The sequence below is a fragment of the Arvicola amphibius genome, chromosome 4 (genome assembly GCF_903992535.2).
Source record: "Arvicola amphibius chromosome 4, mArvAmp1.2, whole genome shotgun sequence".
NCBI lineage: Eukaryota > Metazoa > Chordata > Mammalia > Rodentia > Cricetidae > Arvicola > Arvicola amphibius.
The window spans coordinates 128,850,648-128,864,480 of record NC_052050.1 but is presented as its reverse complement, the minus strand read 5'-3'; the positions used below and the strand labels follow the sequence as shown (position 1 = coordinate 128,864,480).

The following is a 13,833-nucleotide window of genomic DNA, read 5'->3' as shown; positions in this document are numbered from 1 at the left end:
ACTATTGTATGATGTGTCGATTTTTTTTCAAAACTATATTTTTAACTTAAGATGAGTAGACTATATATATATATATATATATATATATATATATATGTTCTCTGTTACCTCTGAGAATATTCCAGATATTCATAATATTAACATGAAGATGGAAATTTGATGAGCCTCATGTAACTTAAATCCTTCAGACAATTGTCAGTCTCAAAGGATAAAAAAGCCATGGCATGGTTATTTTCCTAAAGCCAAAAATATTAAATAAATACTATTATTCAATAAACTCAATACATTGTAATCACTCAAAAGCACTTATTTACCCATAAGCTTTTACTTGCTAGTTTATACTAGTGTCTTTAGAGCTTTAAAAAAATCTAAATTTTATTTTCAATTTCTTTTTACAAAATCATTCTTTGGCTCAAAAATCCTATTGCTTCTCAAAAGTTAACTCTGATTCCTTCCTCATACGGCCGTCAGCAGCTTCACAAGAGTCACGTGTGAGTGACGACCTAAGGACACTTATAAAGGTGACTCTTGTCCCCCCCCCCCCAACCTCCAAGAGTACTTACTACAAGGGAAGTGAGATGGGGCATGCTCAGTGTCCCCCCACACAGGGCTGTCCACACCATTCAGCCTCTCCTTTTCCTCTTACCCTTCTTTGTAAAATGGTGAGGTCGTCGTTGTCCCATACGTGGATGTGATATCCACTTCTGAACGAGATGGCGTAAATACGTTAAAAGGCAAAGAGCTAGAACTGTGGTTTTATTGTGGGTGGCCATCAATATACAAGAGCCACCATTAATTTATGTCTGTGTGCGCATCCGGGGTGCTCCCCGTCCCTGTGTTTCCTCCACAGATTCTGCTGAGACCTATTCCCAGCATGCCCAGTCTCTGGACGGCACCATGGGAGGCTCCATCCCACTCTACAGATCCTCAGAGGAAGAGAAGAGAGTGACGGTTATCAAAGCCCCGCATTACCCAGGGATCGGCCCCGTGGACGAGTCCGGCATCCCCACAGCCATTAGAACGGTAAGCCATGCCAATGCCAGCACGTGTGTCTTTCCGGGTCCGCACATGAACTCCACAAAGGGTGGATTGTGCGTGCTGCCGTGCATGCCTAGGGTCTTATAGCATGACGGCTGTCCTCTGAGCCACCCGAGCTCCCATGAATGCCAGGCTGTGTGGCGGAGGGAGAAAACTGCCGAGGGACGACAACGACGCAATCTTGTTTTCCGTTTGAACTGGAAATCATAAAACCGTGGGTTTTGTTAAATAGCAACACTCCGCTTTTAACTTTCTATCAAGGAGAGGTGAGCCTAGAGAGAAAAGGGGAAAGGGGCGAAGTGAGTAGGTCCGTCACAGCATCCAATTCCCACATGCACTGTAAAAAGACAAGCCACTTGTTTCTCGAAATGGATGTGAGTTCACGCCAGGGGAGGGGGAACTGTCAACTGGGACTTGGGAGGTGAGATGATTGGAGGGAAGGGAGGTAATATCATGGGAAGGAAAAACTGTCTGTGGAAAAAAAAGGAACATTTGCATGCCTCCTCTGCTGAGCCTGCTGCGAGCTCCCTGGATGATAAGTCAAAGTGTTGAGGGCATTTTTTTTTTAGTCTTTAAACTCTGCCAAAGCGTTACTCAGTGTGCCGGGGCAGCCCTTTCTGGCAACGCTCCGCAGCAGCAGAGCCTAGGCAGGCAGCTGTGTGCTGACCACGTCCATTGCAAGAGGAGGTCTGTGGTAGCAGAGAAGGAAGACCCGGGGAGCCAGGATGAGAGCCACGGCGTCTTTGCAGGTGAACTTGGTGGGGGTGAGAGGAGGGAGCGCCAGCTGCATAGATGTTGCCTGTGTGCCCACAAAAAGGGCCAAGATGCTGCCAAGAGCAGCGTCCCCTGAATGGAAACACGGGAGCCGGGAACAGTAAGGGATCCTAGCAAAAGAATGGGAAGGATATCAGGACAGACGCAATGGTGAGACAGGAAACATTTGAAAACGGTGAAAGATGAAGTACGAGCTGCTTTGGAGTTTGCAGTGATCGTGATTTATATACAGACATGAGTTCAGAATTGATTATTCTTGGCTTCGGTATTGTAGCTGAAGCCAAAAAGAAGTATATCTGTATAGCATACGCTTGGGATTGAGACGTCTCAGATTGTGAAGGATGTTGAATGTGACTAATAAAGCTCGCAAAATCTGTATTGAAATGATGATGGCCATATTTAAATGACAGGAAAAATCCCGGGCTAGTGACTAATCCGCTCCGTTTAATGACAGTTGTATGTTTCTGATGGCAGTGTTTGGACATTTGTTTCCCTTCCAGAATTTCTGACTCAAAATGACTAAATTTGAATTTTCCCATGGTAATGAGGGGATAATGACTCAGACAGGAACGGTGTCATGGATTATGCCTGTTAGCTCTTGAGACACAGTATACAGAAAACCTAAGAGATCTGTGCAGTTACAGACGCTGTCTGATTCTATCTAAAACCTTCAGATGTGTTTTTAAGTTAGTAAATGATATGTAAAAATGGACATTTAATGTGATCCATTCTTTTTCATCTGTAGCTTTTTAATCTGTAATGTTTGACTCGCACGTCTTTGTTAGGCTTTTAAAGAAAAATCTAAGATGTCAGAGATGATAAACAAAACTTTATTAATATTAAAAGGTTTATATTACCTACTGCCAAATGATAAGCAGCCATATATGTCTGCTAAGTATGTGATGTGAATTTCCCTACAGAAAATTGAAAGTGAATTATTAGCCACTGCAAAAGTTCCTTAAAAGGAGCCCTGTTTTTTTTTTTTTTCTGTATAACTTGCTCAGACCTTTAAAACTGTACAAGGGGATCCTGTTCATGTTTACTACTCTGCAGCCTTACGAATCACACATCCAAGTATAGATCTGTATTTATAAATCTTGAATCCTGCCGTCCCTGGGCCAAGAATATCCAAGGTTATTTTCTTTCCTCATACTTGTAGGAAGTAATGATGATCAGACTCAGATCACTCCAGCTTCCTGCTCAGTATGTACATGTAAACCAGCACTGACTCCATGTGTTATGTTGGGGTATCCTCCTAGATAACTGTTACCATGGCAACAGGATATCGTACAGTGGTCCAGGAACTGTTGAGAAGAATAACTGAATACTCACTACTTTTGAGTTCTTGGGATGGAGGGAGAACATCCCTTCTCCTGTGGCTGGGATGTCTACATCAGCCTTTTCCTGCCGAAAACTTCAAAACAGTAACACAAATCTCCAGGGCTTCTGAGTCCATGAGACTGTGTACAAAGCTTGGCTAGTTAAGTGGCATGCAAGCTTTCTTTCTTCTAATCCAAACATAATAGTTGTCTGGCTGTTTTAGAGGTTCCAGGACCAAAAGTAGAATAGGATTATTGTTGTGTTATAGGTAGAAAATGGCTTTTTTTAAAAAAAATGTCTGCATGTGAAATTAGTGTACAGTACTAATGTTTCGTGACTAGAAGAAGGTAGAAGTTGAAGCCTGTTTTGATAAGGCCATGGATGACGGCTGGGCAGGAGTTAGGGAGTCTATGCACAATGCTTCTAAAGGACACATCCAAAAGTAAACCTCCCAAGTATGGGCTTCTGCTTTCATAGTCTCAGTGTGAGACACAGCATGCTCCCAAATGGCACTGGCAAAAGGACCGGAAGTGCTCACAGCACTTCTTTTAGGAAGGGGCACTGACTTTGTAAGTCTCTGCTTTACCCGCCTCACAGTCTCTCTGCCAGCTGACGGGGCATCTCCTGGCTTCTCTGTACTCACCATATAAAGCTAACAGATGGCATAACTGTGGGATCCTGCCTGATACAGGCCCTCTGGCAAGTGCAGACAACAATGCTGTCTGTCACGATGCATTGCCATATACAGCAATACAACTTCCTTATTCAGCCTCCCCGTCCCCATTGGCTGTGTCCAGGTACAGTGAGAAACTATTTTTATACACAGTTGTATGTTCCTTTTGTGCTTGTGGATTTAATGGTATAAAAGTAAGATAGAAACAAAGCGTAATGAAAGAGAGGCCTGCCGTCAGAAAAATAAATGACCCCTAAAGATATTTGATCAAATATGTTTGCGTGTATGCATGTATGTGGACACGTGTACCTGTGTACATGGGTGTGCACAGAGAGGCCGGCAGTCAAAACTGGGTATATTCTTCAATTGCTGCCCAGTCTTTCTCACCAAACTCAGAGCTGGGATTACAGGAGCCCACTTCCATGTCCAGCTTTTTATGTGGGTGCTGGAAACAGGAGCCCAGGGTCTCATACTCACATGGCAGGTACCTCACCGACTTAAGCCTTGGCCCCCATGTTCAATTATTCAGTTTGAACCAGCAAACAGCAGATTATTGCCTCTTTGAAGATAACCCCCCTACACACACACACACACACACACACACACACACTAGTTCCTATCATTTGGCTGTATAGACACTAGTTCCTATCATTTAGCCATATAATAATCAATGATTTTATATATATATATTATAGAAGAAGCTTACAATGCATATGTGATTCTCAACAAAACGGATGTTCATTTACATGTCTAGTGACTGTGAGAATTGTCTACTTCCAGAACTCAAAATAAATGTAAATACTGCCTAACAGTTTCTAGGTGAAAAATTCAATGACCACATATATAAAAGTCAGAATACAAAATATCAAACACTTTCCACTATTACAAGTCCTAACTAATGCTCTGTTGTTGTTGTTGTTGCTTTAAACTTCCCTCTCCTATATTACATCCAGACCCAACATCAGTTCTCACCCCCCAAACAAATGTTCCTTCACTGGTTTCCCAGGGACATCAACCAAACACAGCATATTCTAACAAATATTTTAAATCAGGGCCACCACTTTGGAAAAATCAGATGTTTTTACGTTGCCTGTGCACAGACAGAATGGCTAACTTCTGGCCCAATTAGCTCTGATAAAGTCGAGATGAAGATCTCGCTGAGCAAACGGTTGGAAAAGAGCACGTACACTTTCCAGACTGTAAGACAGAGTTGTATCCCATAGGTTCGCTCAGTGTTTCACTCCACAGGTATTGGAGTTCCCCCGCTGCCTTTAGTTATCGAGATCTGTTATAGTGGAAGGACTACTCTAAGCCCCTTAACACACATTGTGAGAGACCCTGACTCAAGAGACTAAGGCACAAAATCAGAGGTGGCTGTTTGACATCCATCTCTAGCTACTACTTGCTGACAGGGGCATGCACACCTGTACACACAAGCATATGCCCCCTCCCACACACACCCAAAGAAAAGAAGAGATGCATAGCTTTCTCAGATCCCAACCTCTAGGAAGCATTAAGTAGAAACTAAAGGCTCCAAGATTCGAATGTTGTTTAATGACTAGACATTAATTTCCTATCACGCTTAAGGAACACCTACTATCACAGAGTTTATAATTTAGCAAGGTAAAAGTTGTGTGTACTTTTATACCTTGTCATAGATCTTTTAAAATCAAATAATAGCTGCACATAAGCATGTGTGTGTGCACATGCGCGCGCGCACACACACACAGATAGTCTATGACTTTGCATTGTCTGATAAATTCAGTATTTTTATCACTTAGACTTAATTAGTAAATTAGTAAATACTAATTTTGTCTTCATTGAAGCTGATCAGAATATCTACCACTTGAGTCAAAAATATCCCCTAGCTAATTTTTAAATGTCTTCACAGAACACTCAATAGAAAAATTTAAGAATAATGATACGGGATAGGGAAATGAATCTGTTGGACGTTTGCAGGGCAAGCACGAGAACCTGTGTTCCATGCCTAGCATGATGGCACACAGTGGTAACCCCAGAACTGAAGGGTGGAAACAGAAGGATCCCTGGGGCTGACTTACCCACATTGGTAAGGCCTAGGTCCCAGAGAGACTCTATCAAAAACCAGGATCACTTCCTGAGGAACAACATCTAAGACTGTCTGTAGTAAGGAGGTTGCTAGTTTGTTCCCAGACACTTAGCCCTGAAATAATCACACAGAAACTGTAATCTGTGTATCGCCACGTGACTGTGGCTTACAAATGGCTAAAGTTCTGGCATCTGTCTCCAGCAGGGCTACATGGCTTCTCTCTGACTCCACCTTCTCTCTCCCAGCATTCAGCTTTGTTTTCCCTGCGTAGTCTGTTCGCCTATAACTCTGCTATAGGCCCAAAGCAGTTCCTTTATTTATAAATGGTAATCACAGCATAAAGAGGGAAATGCCACATCAACTGTCATCTGCCCTACACACACACACACACACACACACACACAGAGAGAGAGAGAGAGAGTAATAAGCTGGTCCTATGGTTTTATCCATGTAATCCCAGGACATGGTAGACTGAGGTGGACAGATCATGAGTTAAAGGCCAGTTCAGGATACATAGGGAAGTCCTCCTTCAGACATAATAATAATAATAATAATAATAATAATAACAATAATAACAATAATAACAACAAGGAGATGAACTTTCATCCAACACTATCTACTACTGGGCACAGCTGACTTGAATAAATAAAAACATACCACAGAATGTTCCAATTCAGTAAATATGAGATACTCTGCTTACAAACTGTGTAAGTAGCAGGACAAATTGCTGAAATTATCATTAAGTCCTATAGAAATACAAACCTACTGTTGAAAATATCAAATATTAGCAGTGAAGACCTTCCCCTGAGGTGGTGTGAGGTCTCAGATTGGGGGTCTGGGACTGAGGCAGATTTATTATATGAGTTAGAACAACGTAAGCAGTCATGAGCATTGCAGAAGTTCTGAAGACAGGCCAGGCCCACAAGGTTAAAGGCTTCAGGGAGAAAAGGCAGTCCCATGCCACACAGTGATGGGTAGCCCATACCACGCAGTCAAGTGGTCTCAGATACTTGGCAGCAGGATAAGGGGAAAAGATTCGAACCTTGGTAATTCAGAATGTGCCACCCGTAGCCCCTGATTACTTAGGGTGTGAGGTAAGCTACTTTTGGGGCAGTGAGAATTATAGACCCACAGACGGTCACAGTAGGATGTCTGCCCTTTATCTTTATCACCTGGGAGGGTAAAGAGAGAGGCTGCAGCAGCTGAAGCATGGCCTGAGCAGCCGTAAGCCCAAAGATAGGGTTGGTAATTCTCCAATGTTCTTTTTGACAGACAGTCGACCGGCCGAAGGACTGGTACAAGACAATGTTTAAGCAAATTCACATGGTCCACAAGCCGGGTATGTATGTTCTTCTGTGTTTCGTTTTGTTATTTTCTTTTAATCAAGAGCTTATGAGTTGAAGCTTTATATAGACTTCCCCCACACAAAAACCTCAAGACCCCAGCAATCTTGATGGCCCCTTCTTTTCAGCATGTCTTCTCTTCTCCCTTTATCCCTAAATCACAGAGGTGTGCCTCTCCTGAACCATGAGCCACCAAGACGCCTCCTTAGAGATGTCCTTGGAGTTCACCAGCTGTTGTAGTCTTAGCCCTCTGTCTATCTCTCTCGACATGCACACTGGGGCATTGTGCCCTTCTGCTCCTGTCTGCCCATGCCTGTTTCTCACAAGAAGAGCAAGCATAGTGGCTTCTCCTGATTCCCACTCGGTACGGTTGACAAGAGACCTTAAAACATTTTGTGATGCAGCAGACACTGAATCTGCCTGGAGAAGTAGGGACAAGGGACCAGTTCTGCATGTATGACCAGGGCAGAAAGGCACATTGCTTTGTAGACAAGAAGGTCACTCTGTAGAGCCCCAGAGTGCAATGTCTGAAAATACAAAGTGCTATTATATGCTAGAAAAAAAATATTGATTGCTTTCTTTTGTTTTGCTGGTTTGTTTCTGTCTTTCTCTGACCTTCTGCTGTCTTGGCGACAAGGTGGCAGAATCTGGATTATCATGTTTATGTTTCATTTTCTAGATGAGGACACAGACATGTATAATACTCCTTACACATACAATGCAGGTAGGATGGCTCTCCTCGCTGGCGATGACCAGTCACACTCCACTCTGGGGAAGAGCCCCAGTCCTTCGTCATACCACCCCACCCCATGCTGTCAGTCCCTGTGATGAAGAGGAGGCCTTGCTTCCTTTATCAGAGCATGCCTAACAAAAGATTGATCTTTTCTCCTGGAAATGAGAACTAACACTGTTCTGCATCCGTCATCACCCCCCTGTATCCCTCCCCCCAGTGGTTTATTCTCAACTTCAGGAATGTTTAACCACACAGTGAAGGGCCAGGGTGAAAGAACAGACTATGGCCTGGTTACACAACAAAATAAAGATCTTTTTATCAGCAGAAAGGGTGATTATAATTGCGTAAGACCTCGCAGATAGTATTCCCTCAAAACAAGTCAAGCGAAGTGTTTTACGACCATGTCCAGGCTCTTGCTCCAAAATGGAACCATTCATTGAAAGACGTGAAAGCCTCGCTCTTGGCTGGGCCTCTTTTCTGACTCAGAGTTGCCAGTGCTCACAATGGAATGACTTCAGCTCTGGACATTCCGCATGTATCTGAATGTGCTGGTTTCTTGTGGAGTGGTCTTCGTGCTCATGTGAGAGACCTCTAAGCTATGCCCCCTTTCATCAGTTTTTCCTTATGAAATTCCACCCAACCTAGCCATAGCCCATAAATGAGCCATAGCTCATTTAGGGTCCTCTTGTCACCCAAACAGAAAACTCCATGAGACTCCCCACTTCCTAAAGCCTGATGACCAGCAACCAGTCCTTTAACTGAGTGATTCTGCTACTCAACAACAAAGATAAATGAGAAAGAAAACTGAAAAAAAAAAGTCATGCTGGTGACTTCTGGTGACCTCTGAGTTAGATTCTGTATCCCTATCCCCATATTATTTCAGGAAGTCCATTAAAATGGTGTAACATAAAATGTTACACCAAACTTGCCTCCGCGAGACACCTCACAAGTTGAAGTAACTGTAGAGGTGACCCCAAAACACTTCAGAGCAGGTGTTGCCCAAAGTCGCTTCTCACAGAAACACTCACACACACACACACACACACACACACACACACGGACCTGTAAGAGATGTAGTCAGGCATAGACAGACTTGAGACTCTGAGAAACTTAGAATTTTTATATACTTTTAAATATTGAAATGGGTGCGTCTCCCTGGTAATTAATAAGCTGAAGTTCAGTTATGTGACCCTGTAAAGCCCAGGGAGTTTTATCATCTAGTCAGCCAACAAAACGCCTTTAACCACCTCTAATAACCCAGAGCTTTGTGCCTTGCATGCCATTCCTGCCGCCCGCTTCTACCCACCAGAGCAGACCCTTCAAGCCCAACTCTAGTCCCAGGAGATCCGTAATGCATTCTCTGTCTCCCTCACCGTCTCTGCACATCCTTCCATTGCCACGATGTCTTTCTCCGTTGGATTTTATCAACTGCCACAAACTCCTTTTCAATCACACGTCTTCTCGTATGAGCTTGTCCAGGAGGGTTTACCCTCCCCTGTCCCCCATGGGAGATGCACCTCATGCACACAGCATGTTCTATATTTGTTGGGCTGCAATTAACATATCAACTGTCTTATGTGCGTCGGTATTATAAAGTATTAGCTGCTATTTTAATCTTCCTCTGAAAGTTTGCCTAAGGTGTTAGTTTCTGTGATTGGGAAGAAACCTTGCTGAGTAGCTGTAAGTTTATTTTTACTAAAAAATAGCCCAGATTTTCATTAATTGTACAATAACAAATAATTTACTGTAACCAGTACCTATGTGCCAAACGAATTGATATCTAATGAGTGATCATTCATAAATTAATGTTGATAAGTTCATAAACAATGTACCACCTAATGTGCACATTATGAATATGCTTGTTGATAATTTTTGCAAAACCATTGGCTGTTTTGCAGAGCCGAACAACTTAGTGCACCTTTAAGTCATTTGCTTGTTTTGTTGGCTTTTGTCTTTTTTGTGGTAGGTCTATACAACTCGCCCTACAGTGCTCAGTCACACCCTGCTGCAAAGACCCAGACCTACAGACCTCTTTCCAAGAGCCACTCAGACAACGGCACAGACGGTTTCAAGGAGGTGCCCTCCCCAGTGCCTCCCCCGCATGTCCCACCACGACCAAGAGATCAGTCTTCAACAGAAAAGTAAGGATCCTCCCCCCCCCACCCACACACACACATGGCTTCTCTTAGAATAAAACCCAACCCACAGTGGCACTCAGTGAAAAATCAGTTCAGCGGGGTGGAGTGAACCTATGCAAAGACTTACTGTCTTCATTGGTATCGAGCATCACTGCTGAGATTTATGCTGAGCCCTTTCTGGAAAGTCACGCTCTCACAATGCTCTAAATTAAACTTGATGTATCAGGGACACGAACTCTATTTTTTGTTCAGTGAGTGCAAATAAGCAATAAAGTGGCCACAGATGCCCATGTTCATAAGTAATATTTGTCTAAGTACTACAAACAAAATATGTACACACACACACTATGTTATGGGCATGCATGCGTGTGCGCATGCACACGCACACGCGCGCGCGCGCGCGCACACACACACACACACACACTATGTTGTGGGCCTTGGAGAAGAGGCTCAGTGGTAGTGACTTGCTCCACATACCCTGCACTCTGAGCTGAAATGGGGTAGAGTGTGGTACATCATTCATATAATCTCAGTCTTTATAAAGACGAGGCAGGAATTCAAGGCCACTCTGTGCTGCATAACTTCCAAGCTACGTACTGGCATTATGTCTCAAAATAAACCCATATAAAATTACATAAAATAACTGGAAACAATTGGCATGGATTCCCCTTGCTGCCCCACTAAGAGACTAAGCAGTTAAATTTTCCTTTTCACAGATTTGAAATTGCAGGTCTTTTACGATATCTATTAGAAGCCAAGAGAAATTGTTCTTAAATCATAAATAAGGCATGTTTAACAAGTGTCTGTGACTCATTTCCACCAGTTATTTTAACTGCTTCTAATTTTCATCTCTCCACGGAAACAGTTTTAAATAAGCTATTCACACCCAAATAACTTTTTATGAACACATTTCGACTGTGTTGTGTTAGTCAGACTGTTGCTAATCGTCCCGTAATCGTGGTAATCTTTACTGATAGCTGCTTATGAGGCAAGCATCGGACTAAACACTGTCCTTCCCTTACATTATTTTGTTCTGATGAGAACCCAATGGTATATGTGCTCCATTACAGAGAAAGGAGCGGGTTTAGACTATCACAATAACTTGCTCTACTTGTATCGACAGAAAGTCCAAGCTAAGATTCAACCTCGACTTCCCCTAAAGACATATCTTATGTTACCTCTACTGGTAATCAGTAAGCAGGAATGGAAAGGCATTTATTATATTACTGGGTTTTTAAGTATTTTCTATGATACACTGTCTTGGCTATTGTTTTGTTTCTCAGACAGCAAACAGGACACCGTTTCATACAGACATGAAAACTAAAATGGAAGGTGTAATAAGGGCTCTCTGTGGATAGAGCTCACTGATTGGCTCCACACCCAGGATTCGGTCCTCATTTTCCAAAAGTAAAAAAAAAAAAAAAAAAAAAAAAAAAAAAAAAAAAAAAAAAAAAAAACACATACTTAATAATCCTTCCTGCTCTCCGAAGGAAGTTTTCTGATTTAGTTCTAGCTGCCCAGAAAAGCTTGATGTCTTGAGCCCTTCTCTGAAAATGTACTTCCCAAGAGCCCTTGACAGACCCTCAATGGTATCAATGCCAGGAAAAGATTAGTTCCCAGAGAGAGAAATATTGGCCTCCAGTGTTTCAAGGCTCATGCCAAGGGGTCTAGTACACCACTCTGCCTAGCCCTGTGTATGCCAGCCCAAGTGATGCAGTTGGAATTCTCAGGTGTACGCTCAGATGCCATTTACAAGAATAAGATCAAACAATGTATGTCCATTAATCCTTGTCCCTCAGGGAAGGGATCAAGGAAGCCAGGTTCACGGAGCACACTGCCACTTATTTTAAACTCGGATACACACAGCTGTCATTAGGGACCCGAGGGTCTAGCAACAAATCTCTATCCATGTGTCACCTCTTCTGTGAGTTTTTACAGCCATAGTCACACAGGTAAAAGTAGAAGGAAAAGTGAGCTAAAAGGGATAGCTTTATGTAAGCCATTTATTTATTAAACGTATTTATGCTTGATGTAAGTCATTTACTTATTAAACATATTTTTAGTGTTAAGCAATTTTTAGCCAGAGAGGTTTTTTTTTTTTTTTTTTTTTTTTTTTTTTTTGGTTCTGTGGGTTTTGTTTTGGTTGGTTTGATTGTTTTAATCTCTTGGGGTAGGAGAAATGGCTCATCAAGCATCAAGGAAAACTACTCGTTGCCTAAGCCTGAAGATCTACATTTGATCCCCAGAACCTGTGGTGGAAAGAAAGCATTGACTCCCCAAAAGTGCTGACTCCCAAAAGTTTTTCTTCTATGGGTGTGCACGCACATGCACATGGGTACACACACACACACACACACACGCTCAATCAATCAATAAACTCTGCTAAAATTAGTATTGGGAATTGACTGGGGGTGCTACGGCATGGGTGCTTCTTGCACACAAATTGTTTCAACATGTGGTTTGCTGTCCCTTTTCAGGCATGACTGGGACCCTCCAGACAGAAAGGTGGACACCAGAAAATTCCGATCGGAGCCAAGGAGCATTTTTGAATACGAACCTGGGAAATCATCCATTCTGCAACATGAAAGACCCGTAAGCACTTGTCATTGATCAAAAAAGCCTGCTTGCTAGGCCTCCATAGTCCTCAAGTAAACCTGAATTTTACCCCATTTTATTTGTTATTGATAAATCATCATGATTTGTGTATCTTGTCTGAATTGAAAGAGGCACTTTAGTAATATATATATATACATATATATATATATGTATGCAGGGCTCATTATTAGCATACAGTGAGCTGTGCCCAATCACAGCACTTATACATGAAACACTTAATTGCTATTCTAGCTTGCCCGTGAGAAAAATCACAAATCCATAACCTTGATATACAGACCCAGGCCCATAAATCCCTTGACTTCTATGTTGGTTTCTTACCATTTCTTTCACCTAAGAGAAAATTTTTCCAAGCACACTTTCTTTAACAAGATGTTTAATTGGTTCTTTATTAAATCCCTCTTAGGTTACTAAGCCTCAAGCTTTCTGATTGATTACCACTTTTAATGGTTCGAGATTGTATTTCTCTTTATAGTCTTTTTATTTATTTTGGACATACACGAACCTAAACGATGTATGAACTTGAAAGAGACCACTTCTCTCCACTAAAGCTAACAGCCGCTTCTTCCGTGGCCCTTTTCTCTCGGTTCCTCCCGCCCATCATTTTGCTTCCCCTGTTTCTCCCCCAGATGTCAGTGTCCTCAAGACCTCTTTAAAATCCAGCAATTCCTCTGATGTCCAGATTAACCCTGTGGTGTTTCCATAGTTTCCCCCAACAGTTCAGAGCATCACACCACTCCACAGATGTCAAGGTCAGCCCCAAGATCTAGCTGGACAGCCTGTGACCTCACCACACCCAACACGAGTGTCTTTGACTTAGAATTTGAAACCCTGCGTTTGTGGTCGTGTTCTTGAGAACTATGTTCAAAGATTTTTCCAGTCACATAATTCAACCGCCTTTCTTCAAATAATTCAAATTTCTTCGAATGATAAGATTGCAACAGAGGAACGGAAAAGGGGGAAACATTATCGATTCTGGGCTCTGGGTTATAATCCACTCGCTAAGTTGTCTGATTAAAAAGTAAGACAGTGAAATTTCCAACCCAAAATTCAATGGAATACAGTACTAATTCTGAAAGAGAAATATCACAAAATAATGAATTTCAAATTATAACAGGGAAGCTTTGGTGACT

At 42.3% G+C, this 13,833-nt stretch overlaps 1 protein-coding gene across 14 annotated transcripts in view; it reads left to right on the top strand.

The window, feature by feature from the left end:
- Sorbs2 (sorbin and SH3 domain containing 2) overlaps window positions 1-13,833 on the top strand; it is a 159,476-nt gene that overhangs the window by 93,940 nt on the left and 51,703 nt on the right. For 9 of the 14 annotated variants that reach the window (XM_042054838.1, XM_038325265.2, XM_038325264.2 and 6 more), the window contains 5 exons: window positions 851-1,023; window positions 7,146-7,212; window positions 7,896-7,940; window positions 9,916-10,090; window positions 12,565-12,679. In XM_042054838.1, coding sequence (XP_041910772.1) covers window positions 851-1,023; window positions 7,146-7,212; window positions 7,896-7,940; window positions 9,916-10,090; window positions 12,565-12,679 — 575 coding nt within the window. Of the gene's footprint in view, window positions 1-850; window positions 1,024-1,763; window positions 1,788-7,145; window positions 7,213-7,895; window positions 7,941-9,915; window positions 10,091-12,564; window positions 12,680-13,833 lie in introns of those variants that run through there. The other 5 variants (XM_042054840.1, XM_042054839.1, XM_038325267.2 and 2 more) reach the window with 3 other exon arrangements.